Below are 14,260 nucleotides of genomic sequence, written 5' to 3' on the forward strand. Positions count from 1 at the left end.
CTCTTTATCTGAGGAAGGATGTTTTTGCAATGGAGGGAATGCAGTGAACCAGATTGATTCCTGGGTTGGCGGGTCAAATATAGGAGGAAAGATTGAATCATTCATGATTATATTCGCTGGTGTTTAGAAGAATGAGGGGGGATCTCATAGAAACCTATAAAATTCTAAGAGGACGAAACAGTGTAGATGCAGGAAGGATGTTCCTGATGGCTGGACAGCCTAGAACTAGGGGGTCACAGTCTAAGGATAAGGGTTAAACAATTTCGGACTGAGATGAGGAGAAATTTCTTCACCCAGAGAGTGGTGAGCTTGTGGAATCCTCTGCCATAGAAAACAATTGAGGCCAAAACATTTAATGTTTTCAAGAATCAGTTGGATATAGTTCTTAGGGCTAAAGGGATCAAAGGATATGGAGGGAAAGCGGGATCAAACTATTGAAGATCAGTTATGGTCATAATGAATGGCGGAGCAGGCTCACAGGGCCAAATGGCCTCCTGCTTCTATTTTCTATTTTTCTATGTTTATCTCGGCGTCCGGTGGTCGGACTTAGCTTTAGGTGGCTTCATGCACTTCCTCTTCAGTCCACTGCAGCTTTTATCACTGCAGGGACTGGAGAGCTGCTGGCCACTTCCATTGGCTGGCAGCTCTCTAAGGTGGGACTTTCTCTGAGTGCGGGACAGAAGTCCTGCTTGCAGCCACTTAACATACTTTTGAGCGTGAAATGGCTGCGGGGCACTTAGAGACTCCTCAAAAGGCAGGAAGCAAGATGCCGCTATCCAAAAAATTCAGGCTATTGTTTCATGTTGCTGTTAAAAATTAGGATAACATACTTGGAAGACGTTGTGGTAAAAAGGTTTAACAGAAAGCTTGGATGATAATATGCCACTGACTGCCGGTCATGTGTTAAACCCGAGAGAGCGAAGTTGACATCATGCCTCAGAGCTCCATACCTACCCTGTAACCTGCTCAGATGTAATATGAATAAACACCAGAGTATCTCTACAGTCAGTCTCTAAGTACCAAGTTCATTCCTGGATGCCAAGATAGAAGGATTCAATCCCAGAACATTTCTGGATCGATACATTAAGAGAACCGTGGGCGCGATTCACCGATCGCGGGACTAAGTGTCCGCGCCGTCGTGAACGCCATCGTGTTTCACGACAGCGTGAAACGGGTGCGGGCAGTAACGATTCTGGCCCCCATAGGGTGCCAGCACGGCGCTGGAGCGGTTCACGGCGCTCCAGTCTTACATCCTGGCGCGGACTGGGGGCGGCACCAACCAGTGCATGCGCAGTGGCGAAGCGCCAACCGATGCATGCGCGGTAGACTCACTGAACGCTCTGGCCCCGGCGCAACATGGAGCGGGGGTTCTGGGGCCGGAAGCGGAACAAAGTAGGCCCGGGGGTGGGAGGAGGGGGGGGGGTTAGAGGCCGTCCTGCCGATCGGTGAGCCCCGATCGCGGGCCAGACCCCTTCGGAGCCCCCCGCCGGTGAAGGAGCGCTTCTCTCCGCCCCACAGGCTGCCCCTCAACCCTTTGCGCAGAGTTCCCACCAGCAGCGACCAGGGGTGAACGGCGCCGGCGGGACTCTGCTGTTTCCATGCGGCCGCGCGGCCCATCCAGGCCAGAGAATCGGCGGCCCGGCTGCGGAAAGCGACCTGCGACTGGCGCCACGCCAAACGCGGCGGCGCAAATGGCTCCAATTCTCCGCACCTCAGAGAATCGCGCGCCGGCGACGGGGTGGCGTGGCACGGTTGTGGCGATTCTCCGGCTCGGCGAGTGGCTGGGAGAATCACGTCCCGTATCTATGGTATTAAAACAGCACTTGGAAATCAAGAGAGCATGCAGCAAAAATTCTAATAAATATTAACACTTTCAAAACAAATCCATAGGTTCACAGAAGCCCTACAGTGCAGAAGGAGATCATTCGGCCTATCAACTCTGCACCGATCATCAGAAAGAACATCCTACTTAGGTCCACTCCTCTGCCCTATTCCCTCAATCCCACCCAACCAGCACATATTTGGACTGTGAGAGGAAACTGGAACACCCGGAAGAAACCCACACAGACACAGGGTGAACATGGAAAGTCCACAGACAGTCACCGAAGACTGGAATTGAACCTGAGGCCTTGGTGCTGTGAGGCAGCAGAGCTAACCACTGTTCTACCAGGCCGCACTGAAGTATTTTGGAATCATTTAAATGACAGGTAAGTTTGTGAAATTACTCTTTCTATTAGTATTTAGGTGTCTTACCTGCCATAATAGAATTGAGATGATCAGAAATACATCCAGATCTGACACTGTTCAGTGCTTTCACTACCATTTCCGCTTCCCAAAGATTAGCCTGGGCTTCTTCCAGACTCTGGAATTCCTCTGGAATCTGATCCCTGCAAAACAGGTCAACCAGCTCTAAGTACTCCTTGAAGCATGTGAAGAAAGGTACAGGACATTGTTGAAGAATCTGTGTCACCTGGTTGAATAGTTTGGGAGAGAATATCAATTCCTGGGATCAATCAAGAACATGTGCTCTGAAAGCTCCTTCTGCTGGTTGTTTTGGGAAGTTCATATTTTAGTAGAAGTTCTTTCATTTATACCAACTTTAAACATATGTCAAAATCTGCTATAACTGTGCAGCATGGTGGTGCAGTGGTTAGCATTGCTGCCTCACAGTGCCGAGATCCCAGGTTCGATGCCGGCTCTGGGTCACTGTGCGAGTGGAGTTTGCACATTCTCCCTGTGTTTGCATGAGTTTGGCCCCCACAACCCAAATGATGTGCAGGGGAGGTGGATTGGCCACGCAAAATTGCCCCTTAATTGGAAAAAGTGAATTGGGTACTCTAAAAAAAAAATTTTTAATGTGCAATAACTTCCAGCATAATGCAATTTTAGGCTTTTTTTTTAGGCATTTACATATCTTAATTTGCATTATATTTATTGTTTAAGTTGTGTTTGGAGCTTAAAGCTGCCTCATTATTCCTTTGCAGCAGATGTTTCATAGCAGTAGATCCTGTTTCAAACATGGCAATTCCATTGAGCCTTCCATACGCCGCTAAATTTAAGAAATGGAAGAGGAGTTCAATCAGAGGTGACAAAGGTTAGTGTGATTGCTCCTTCAGCAAATGATGCAATTACAAGTTCAAACTTGTCCCAGGAGCTAGATTTTCAAGTTTAGGAATATCTATTTGGACGTATATGGCGAAACGGGTCCTGATATTCAGGAGCGGTGGAAAGAGCTTTTCTTTAATTTGTTCATGGGATGTGGACATCGCTGGCAAGGCCAGCATTTATTTCCCATCTCCAATTCCCTTTGAAAAAGTGATAGTGAGCCATGTTCTTGAACTGCTGCAGTCCATCTGGTGTTGGTTCACCGACATTGCTATTAGGGAAGGAGTTCCAGAATTTTCAGTGACAGTGAGGCAATGCTGATATAATTCCAAGTCAGAATGGTGCAAATGAGCCAAAAAATTGATAGAAGAATCTGGCAAAGCTGCCTATGCAACACATTGCCAATCTTAACAGCAAGGCCTGACTAACATTTTTAGCTCAATTTCCTGCCCAGATGATGGTTGATTGGACAGCTAGCTGATGGGTGGGAGGGAACACCAGCAGGAGTGGCCACACCAGAGGGCTCTTGGAGATGGTACCTGGCAATAAGGAGGTTGGAGATGCCCATGATCTAGAGGGCTGGGGGAGGTGGGTTTGCAATCAGGACTGACAGGAAAATTGTGGAAGGCTTCCTTGTGGCAGTTGGGAGTGGGTGTGGACACTGCTAAACCTCCTGGCCCACAAGAAATGCTGAAAGAGGCATCTTTCTTGTGGAGCCTGTAGCTTCCAAATCTCAGCTCTCTTTCACTATCAAGTTTCATGCCTCTTGGGAAATCTGCGCATTAACATGAATGCGTCAAAATTAAATCTGGTTGCAAATTGTATTGTGGAGGTTGGATTTAAATGTTAAATGAAGTGTTGTGACTTTCAAATGATACAATATCTCATGGTCCTGAAATCCATTGTCCTGAAAAATGTGGCAGATGTGTGTATTGTAGGTTGCTGGCTTTGAAAGCAGACCAAGGCAAGCCAGCAGCACGGTTTAATTCCCGTACCAGCCTCCCCGAACAGGCGCCGGAATGTGGCGACTAGGGGCTTTTCACAGTAACTTCATTTGAAGCCTACTTGTGACAATAAGCGATTTTCATTTCATTTAATTTCATGTGGTGAGGGGCTTGGCTGGGCAATGCCAGGCACCTTGAGGGAGGGGGGCTTCCAGTTATGTGTGGAGAGGGCCCAATGGTTTACTGGGGGGAAGGTTTTACCTGCATTGGGTTGGAGTGAGGGGGGTGTGGAGACTGTGAATTGCGGCTGGGCACGGATGCTATCAGGGGGCACGGGGATCCCCAATGCTGGCGGAGGTGGGGGGGGTCAGGTCACCCTGATGCTTGCATGGCGTGGGGGGGGGTTCCCCAATCCTTGAGTGTAGGGGCTGCACCTCTGCGGGGAGTGTTTCCCTTGTCTTTTGGGGTGTCCCAATTTCCATGGGGGTGTCTGGATGTCCATGGTTAGGGGGTGGGCTTTAACTTAACTTTGAGATTGGAGTGCCCTTTACAAAGGATGCCCCGATCTCTGTGGAGCCGTGTTTGCTAACCCTATCAGACCTTGCCCCACTAGAGTGACAGTGCAAACCACACACCCCAAGTTTTGTTTGATAGAGTATCAGAAGATCTGATGAGAAAACCTGGCTGTATTTCTGGGGAGAAACACGGCAATTTTCAGTCAAAACCTGACACTTTGCCATTTTTTTGTAAAATTCCATCCATGGTTTTGCGATCAATGTATCACAAAGGAGGCTGCTTCAGTTATGCGGCATCCTGGAGCCTGAATCGCAAACAAGATTAATGATAGGTTCAGCCCTGAGTTTGGTTTCTATGGTCACAATGGTATTAAATGTTTATGCCTCTGAAATCTTCTACAGATGGCATTCATCACATTCATCATCAATAAACCAGGCATGTAATTAAAGATTTTTTTGGTAATAGAAACTTGGTAATAGATCAGAAGCAGTTATACAGGGCCTTGGTGAGACCACACCTGGAATATTGTTTGCTGTTTTGGATACACTTGCATTAGAAGAACTACAGCGGGTGTTCACTAAGCTAGTACTGGGATTGGCACACTGTTCTATGAAGGGAAATTAGTACATATGGGCCTGTATTCACTTGAGTTCAGAAGGATGATAGGAGATCTGATTGAAACTTATAAAATTCGAACAGGGCCAGACAGAATAGATGCAGAGAGTTTGTTTCCCTGGTTGGGGATAGCGATAGTATTTTTTAAAGTTACACCAAACGACCTGTCAATCCGTGCACTCCAGAAGCATTTGTCTGTTTTTTTAACCAAGGGAAAGCTGCAGAGAAGTTTGTTTCCTTAATTTTAAAGGGTTTTTGCTATAAATAACTTCAGATCATGAAATTTAAAGTTTCCAAGCGCAGCTTTCTTCAGCTTTGAAGAATGAAAATGCATCTCAAAACATATATCAACTTACCTTTGCAGGACAAGGCACTCTAATCAGACAATGTAGTAAAAGCACATCTAACTTACAATAAAGCATCTAGGAACAGATTTATTTTTGTATTTCAAAGCCTGTCAACGAATGAAACCGATGGTTCATAACTCCTCTGAGATATTGTGATCCACATATTCTTGCCAAAGGGTCCTGACTCAAAACTTTTGGGGGGTGGGCGGTGTTGAACTGCCCACCCCTTCAACAGAGACAGCAAGAGCATGAATGTTGCGTGCGGGCAAGCTCCCACACCCTAATCCCGCACCAGCAAAATGGCTGGAAATGGCAATCGGGTGGGGGGGGGGGGGGGGGTAGGTGGGAATAACGGACTGGGTGAAACTCAGAACCAAAGTGTCTAACCTTTTTCCTCTGTGCTGTGCGTGGAGAAACTGAACACAGACACCCAGAGGATAGTCTAAATTGCATGGTAGGCTGGAATGAGTGAACAGACCATTTCATCTGAAGGACTGTATAAATTTTCTACCTGATGGAATCTGTGGGTTTTCTGCCAAAAGACCCTTGAGAGCTTTTCACATTTTGTTGTACTTTGTTCAGAGTCTCCTTGGCTGCCATTGCCTTCCCGAGACTGTCATTTAGGAGGCTGTCAATGAATTGCTGTGCTTCAGGAACTTCACTGTAAACAAAATGAAGCTGACAGAAAATAGACAGAAATATTTTAATAAAAATGGAAAAACTAGGATTGTACAAAGGATAGAATCTATGTTTGTTTTAATAAAATGTACATAACTCACATCTCTGTTCTGAGTATGGTTTTTCTAGAATCTTCACTGAATACACTAATATACTATATATGTATATATCGGTGTTATATTGGAGCTTGCCCATGTTGCCTGAGTTGATTTCTATTCATTTAATATTTCTGTATTACTTCAACACTTATTTCAACAACGGACCTGCTGGAACTAGTTTCAGCAATAGTGATTTTGAATGTTAATTAATAGACAGGTACAATTGTTACCTATAATTGCAATCATTTCAAACTACAGCAAGGCGATGACTTCCGATCCCTTCTCCTGTTCACATAATTATGGGTTTAACTGAGGCAGATGCTATGGTATCTACCACCTGCTCATAAGTGAAAGGATAAACATTGAATTCAGTGGAGTAAGTTGGATTTTTAACTTAGTGGGCTGATTCCTCACAGAGTTTAGTTAATGTTCTTGTTATCTCTCTCTTTCTCAAACTTTCTCTTTCCCCAGGCAGCAATGAGAAACTGTTATAAAGGTGTGGACCCGCCCAGCTTCAGAAGCTAAGGTGACGTTCAAATTGTTATTAAAATGTATTTTAATTATTTTCTGTAACCAAGGACTGTTGGGGAAATTGTTTATAAAACAATAAAACCTTGTATACTGTTAATTTGTGCATCATTTTCAGAACCAGATGATCTAAATCTGTGATTCTGTTGACAGAACACTTTTCAGTACACTTCCCATAAAGAGAACAAGATGCATGGCTGTCCCAAAAGGCTCATTCTAATGTGGCATAGATGTTCACATTACCGACCCTCAGATGGAACTTACAGAAAGCAGTACAACAGGCCAAAGGCAGGACTTCATTCAGAAACAAATGAATTTGTTTTGATTATGCTGCACTAAATTATTTGAATGATTGCAATTTGGTTGGTTAGATTGGCAAAGTATGTAATAGAAGTTTTGTTTTGCGCTGATTACTCCTGTCACTGCTAGATGCAAGGATCAATGACTCATTCTAACCTCCAGCCGTTGGGATTCTCTGTTCGCGCTGGCAGTGCACCCCCGCCCATAGGTTTCCCGGCAGCATGGGGTCTCTTCAGTGGGAAATCCCATTGACAAGCGGCAAGAACAGAGAATCCCGCCTCCAGAGAACGGTACGTCACCGAGAAACATGCAGCTGGGGGACCTGAGAATCCAGCTCCAGTTGTTAAATGTGATTAATCAGCAATGAGTCATGAGCTGTGAGAAATAATGGATTAGACAACAGGAAAGATGGGGGTAATTGTTACTTGTCCATCCAACAGGGAATGAACAGGATTAGATCAGCTGCCGTTTTGCACACCATCCAATTTCATTTTCCATTGACTAAGTGGGATATAAATTGAGCGACCAAGCTGATTCTATTACTTTAACAGCTTACAATGATCTGAATTGCCTAAATTAACAATCATCACTTTTTTGTTTGCTGCTTTTGCCTGTGAATCTGCTGCTTTCTCTCCCGGACTTGATCTTCAACATTCACAATATCATTGTCTATCGCTGAATTCTCCTCTGAATTTATTAGCTTAAGGCCTTTTTGAAGAATAGAAATTGTGGCAAACAAGTGATTGTACTGTAGGGCGTCCACTGTCCCATCGAAGCACCTGATCCATTCTTTCAGAATTGGAATAGTTTGTTCATTGTGATTCCTAGTCACACACGTGCAGCCAGGTGCGGCGTCCCGATAATTAAATGAAGCTAATGGCTCTTTTGAATATTATGATCACGCGCAGTGAGGGCATGCTCCAGTGGGGCTGGTTTAGCACAGTTGGCTAAACAGCTGGCTTGTAATGCAGAACAAGGCCAGCAGCGCGGATTCAATTCCCGTATCGGCCTCCCCGAACAGGCGCCGGAATGCGGCGACTAGGGGCTTTTCACAGTAACTTCATTGAAGCCTACTTGTGACAATAAGCGTTTATTATTAATATTTGATTTATTGTAGTACTGCTCAATGGTGATCCTGTCTAGTGGTGCCAAGAATTGTACTCACTGATAGCCTTTGCCAACCAGGAGGAATCCTCTCACTTACTCTTTTGTCAACTTCTGCTATTCCGTGAACTTGTTGATTTAGTGAGGGGTCATTTTCAACCCAAACCATCAGTCGCAATCCAGAGATTTAAATGTATTTCGAGGGTGAGAGCCCCAGGCAAATCAATCATGACTTATATGGCTAACTAAAGCAACTATCAGAGCATTGTGATTTTGGAGGGACCCTAAATGACATGCTGCAGAATCAGTTAGTTTGTGGCTTGAACAATGACGCCATACAGTGCCGATTGTTAGCAGGAGTTGACATAAATTACAAATGAGCAATGGCGATACGCTGGCAATGGAAAACTTAAAATGACTCAGAGGAGCTACAGAGCGTAAAATTGTTATGTATACAAATTCGGACAGGAACCTACAGCAAGCCGGCACCAAAACCACCGAAGCAACTGAGGCACGGGAAACAATTCCAGCCACCCACAGAATAAAAAGATATAGCAGAGTCAATCAGACAGTGATGCTTAAGGTGAAAGCCTACCAATGTGTCGTAACCATGCTCCTGAATCATGTCGGCTTAAGGGGATTGAGGGAGGAATTTTTCCATAAGTCGTCAGAGTGTAATGCTCTGATTGAAAACAGATGTGTATCTCTCCAGGTGCACTGCCGAGTTTTCAGACCAGATTTCCTGGCACTCTTACAAAACAAACTTGGGGCCGTGGTTTACACCGTCAGTCTGGTGGGGCGGGGTCTGATAAAGCCGGCAAGGCTGGCTCCACAGAGATTGGGGAGCCATACTTAAAGCGCACTTAGATAACATTTCCCGGGAGAATGACCCGATAAACACATAAAAAGGCTTATTCCAGTACATGGGCCTACCTTTTGGCGTGTCTTTGGCATGTGCAATATTTCTGAGGACAATAGAGAGACTGCTACAGGGGCTACCACAGGTTGCAGTATACCTTGATGCTGTTCTTATAACTGGATTACCAGAGGCCGACCATTGAGCAAATTTATAAGCAGTGTCCAGCCTATTTGAAGCCCCCCCCCCCACCCTCTGAACAACACAGATCCAGGCTCACGCACCAAGCAGTGCAGCACTGCAACACTCATGCTGCCCAAAAGCAGACCCACACCCTCAAGGTCCCAGCACCCCCAGGAGACACCTGCCAATTTCATCTCAGGCAACAGATTGTAGAAGTCACCAGGATGCCTCAACCTCAGCTGTGGATCCTGGGTATACACCGAGACATAGCAGGATGATGAGGAAGATTTAAGAAATGATAGGCACCTGGTGGGCAAGGGTGAACCTAGACACTAGTCTATAAACTTCACCATTGTAATAACTCAGTTTGTTTACCCATAAAGGCCTCCACACTGTCATGTCATGACGCCATGCCTGCAAATCTCTGCACAAAGATAGCACTTCCTCTCGGTGCAGTGTCAGAATGGTAGCATTATGTCTCTCCCATCTCCCACACTAACGAAGCAGGAATACCACGCCACTCTCGATGCAGGCCCCCAAACCCCAGCCCCCCATCCATAGAGATTTCCCCACCCCCCCACATCAACAATCAGGCCTCTCATGCCTTCCACCATTATCCAGTTAAGAAGATGCCTTTGGCTGAAAACGTGTGAGAGTCTGTCCACATCGTCAGTAGGTGGAGAAACATACCAGGGCCTGACCTTGAAAGAAGCAGCAGCAGCTGAGATGTGTAATTCAGCCGCTCTGGGCCCTTAGATCACCCCATTAAGTGGCAGATCGCATTCAGCTCTTTACAAGGCAGGAGTCAGACATTTTGCAGAGGTTAAGAAGAGCATCGCTCTGTCCTCACTGTAAGTTAATATCATTCTCCTGCAGCGTTGAGTCAATCACTTAGCACCCTGCCCATGAATGGAGCTACCATCTCAAAGCCCCACAGTAGTGAAAAGATGTAAGAGCCCCATGGTGGAAAGGTAGCGGACACAGACTTCGTGGGGCCCCTTCATTTCTGGGCCTTTCCAATGGCATAATATCCCTCCACCTATGAAGTCACAGCTCTGCCCCCAATGATGTCAGATCCCAGATCCCGCCCACCCTTGCTCTATTGCAGAATGTAACGGTGAAATCCACAAATTTACACAAATTGATCACTGATTAACTGCTTTAGTGCATTTTTTTTTTTTAAATTTAAATTTAGAGTACCCAATTCAATTTTTCCAATTAAGGGGCAATCTAGCGTGGCCAACCACCTAGCCTGCGGTGACTCAAGCAGATTACTGTGTACGTTCAACACGCCATTCAGACATTTCTGCTTCAATCGCATGCCCTTTGCCATTATCTCTGCGTCAGAGATCTTCTACAGGATAATGGATCAAATGACCGAGGGCATCAAGGGTGTCAGAGTCTATGTGGATGACATCATCGTATGGTCCATCACTGAAGAAGAACACCTCTGTCGTCTGAAGAAGGTGTTTCAGAGGATTCATAAATACGGTTTGAAACTGAACCCGGCAAAATGCACATTTGCGAAGGAGTCTGTAACCTTTTTTGGTGACACCATATCATCTCAGGGTGTCAGCCCTGATGAGGCGCAAATCGCTGCAATATGGACCATGAAGACTCCACACGACAAGAAGGCGGTGCTACGATATCTGGGCTTCGTCAACTTCCTCGGCAGGTTCATCCCAAACCTGTCCACACGGACGGTGGCTTTATGCAATCTCCTACGAAAGACCACTGCGTTTGAGTGGACACGTCACCAAAATGAATGGGTGGATCTCAAACAGCAACTAACGAGGGCACCGACCCTTGCTTCCTTTGCCGTAACCAGACCTACCAAGATCTCCACTGACCCCAGCCAGGACGGGATTAGCGCCGTTCTCCTCCAACAGGCCGACCAGTCTGACTGGGTCCCGGTGACATACGCTTCCAGGGCCATGACCGCAACTGAGTGCTGATATGCACAAATCGAAAAAGAATGTCTCAGACTCCTCACTGGGATTCAGAAGTTCCACAACTATGTGTACGGCCTGCCCACATTCATAGTGGAAACCGACCACAAACCGTTGGTCCATATCATAGACAAGGATCTAACTAACATGGCACCTCGTCTGCAGCACATCATGATGAAGCTGCAAAGGTATGATTTCACCCTAGTATACACTCCGGGAAGAGATCTTGCCATTGCCGACGCACTGTCCCAATCAATTGGCACTGACAACGCACCATTAGCCCCTATCAGAGAAATCGAGGCCCAAACACAGTTATGCATGGAGAATTTGCCTGCTTCGGATGAGAAGCTTTGCCTAATCTGACAGGAGACACAGAAAGACGCAACCTTACGGAGGGTGCTGCACCTACTCCAGCACTGTTGGACAAGGGGACAATGTCCACAATTTCAGAATGTCAAGTCAGAACTGATTGAAGTTGACGGCCTGCTGCTACGCAATGCGCAGATTGTGATTCCGGCCCCACTCTGCGCCGAGATGCTACGTAAGATTCATGAAGGCCACCTAGGAATTGAGAAATGCAAAAGGCGAGCACGACAGGCTGTGTACTGGCCCGGCATGAATCAAGACATAACGGACATGGTCATGACATATGACACCTGTCAAAGATATCAACCCGCACAGTGTAAAGAACCACTGCAGCAACACAAACTCACAATGGCACCGTGGACAAAAGTGGGCATTGACCTATTTCATGCCACAGGGCGTGATTACGTCTTGATCATGGACTATTACTCAAACTATCCGGAGGTACTGAAACTCCATGATCTCACGTCTTCATCTGTCATCAAGGCATGCCAGGAGACATTCGCGCGACATGGAATCCCGCGTGTGGTGATGTCAGATAATGGTCCCTGCTTCGCGAGCTGGGAATGGAAAGAGTTCTCAGACCGCTACAGCTTTCAGCATGTAACATCCAGTCCGTGCTACCCACAGTCAAATGGGAAAGTGGAAAAGGGTATCCACATTGTTAAACAACTTATGAGCAAGGCAACAGATTCACGCTTGGACATCAACCGAGCGCTGTTGTCCTACCGAGCAACCCCATTGAGCTCAGGACTGTCGCCAGCGCAGATGCTCTTCGGCAGGGACATCCGGACAACCCTCCCGGCGATTCAATTCCGAGACCCAGATAACGCTCTGGTACTCGACAAAATGCGGGTACTACGGTCCAAACCAAAACAATACTACGATCAACATGTGATCCCACTCAAGCCACTGAACATGGGCGACATAGTCAGAATCAGGGACCCAGAAGGCGGATGGTCTGAGCCAGCCACGGTGATAAGGCAGGAGGCACCGCAGTCCTACATTGTCAAGTCGTCAGCGGGAGGACTCTTTCGCCGTAACTGCCGGGATCTGTTAATGCTTCGGCCTACAACACCGGTGTTTCCCACACTGGACTTGACTAAGTCCATTAATCCACAGGACGTTCCTCGCCACACAACGCCAGACAGTATTCTTGATGACATCAAACCGTCATCCCCACCATCAACGTTAAGACGCTCCAGCAGAAGCCGTAAGGCACCCGACCGGCTAGATTTGTAACAACACTTCAAAACACCCACAAGACAAATCTGAACATTTCTCACGTTGGACTCATAACACAGTTAATTGTTTCTGTGTTACTTTTAACATTTTTGCAGTGTGCTTATTCTCACCACTTGTTATGTACAGTTTTCTTGAGGCCAGTCTGAAAACAGATCAAGTCAAAAGGGGAGGATGTAGTGATCTGTACATCTGTACATACATCTGCACATGCACCAGGGACTGCAGCACAGATGTGACAGCCACAGCATCACTAGAGGGAGCATCAGAGACGGGTATAAAGGGTCGAGCCCAAGCAGGATCCGTCTCTTTTAGAAGCACAGAGCTAGTGAGCAGCAGCACACAGAGACAGCTCAGCATAGGCAGTTTACCTTAGTTTCACTGGTGATACCTCTTGACTGTTTTACATCTAGTTGAGCGCTGGAAGCAGAACGAACCCTTTGAATAAAGTGTTTGTGTTAACTGTAAGTCTAAAGTCGTTATTCAGAATTAGAGAATAACATAACATGGACAGGGTGGGTATAGAGGGATAAGGGTCAAATGCGGGCAAGTGGGACTAGCTTAGTGATAGAAACTGGGCAGCATGGACAAGCTGGGCTGAAGGGCTTGTTTCTATGCTGTAAACATCTATGACTCTATGACTATTATTACACAAGTAACACTGACAATCTCAATGATGATTTTCTCTTTCCCTTTTAAAGTGATTTCATTGTCTCTAGTTTCATTGAAAAACAACTTCCTGCATCTTACATGCATCTCCTCATCAGAGGGACTTGTATTTTTTGCTAATGTTAGTGCCTCTGTTTCCATTGAGCTATAGTCATTTTGAACTTCCATGACAGAACTTTTAACTGAGGCTAACAATTTTGCAGCATCCAATAATGGACGGCACGGTGGCACAGTGGTGAGCACTGCTGCATCACAGCTCCAGGGACCCGGGTTCAATTCCAACCTCAGGTAATTGTCTGTGTGGAGTTTGCACTTCCTTCCCGTCTCTGCGTGTGTTTCCTCCGGGTGCTCCGGTTTCCTCCCACAGTCCAAAGATTTGCAGGTTGGATGGATTGGTCATCCTAAATTGCCCCTTCGTGTCCAAAAATGTTAGGTGGAGTTACTGGGTTATGGGGATAAGGTGGAGGCATGAGCTTGAGTAGGGTACTCTTTCCAAGGGTCAGTTCAGACTCGATGGGCTGAATGGCCTCCTTTTGCACTGTTAATTTTATGAATAAAGTTGTGTCAACATTTTGCAGCAATTTGTTGATGATATGAATTCTTTGAAGTAAATGATTCCACAAAAAAAAAAGCAATGTCATAGTTTTCAAACTTCTCTGCGAAGGATATTGCTTCAGCTCTCACATATGTTTTTTCTGAATTTGATGCAACTCTATCTCATAAGGTTTCTTTTATATCAACAAAATTCACTTTCAAAGCCAAA

At 46.1% G+C, this 14,260-nt stretch overlaps 1 protein-coding gene across 1 annotated transcript in view; it reads right to left on the minus strand.

The window, feature by feature from the left end:
* LOC140430126 (uncharacterized) overlaps nt 1–14,260 on the minus strand; it is a 117,994-nt gene that overhangs the window by 73,121 nt on the left and 30,613 nt on the right. The window contains exons 9-10 of the mRNA XM_072517638.1: nt 6,039–6,205; nt 2,254–2,387 (exon numbers count right to left, since the gene is read on the minus strand). Of these exons, the coding sequence (XP_072373739.1) occupies nt 2,254–2,387; nt 6,039–6,205 (301 nt within the window). The remainder of the gene's footprint in view (nt 1–2,253; nt 2,388–6,038; nt 6,206–14,260) is intronic.

Source organism: Scyliorhinus torazame, chromosome 9, assembly GCF_047496885.1.
Source record: "Scyliorhinus torazame isolate Kashiwa2021f chromosome 9, sScyTor2.1, whole genome shotgun sequence".
Lineage (NCBI taxonomy): Eukaryota > Metazoa > Chordata > Chondrichthyes > Carcharhiniformes > Scyliorhinidae > Scyliorhinus > Scyliorhinus torazame.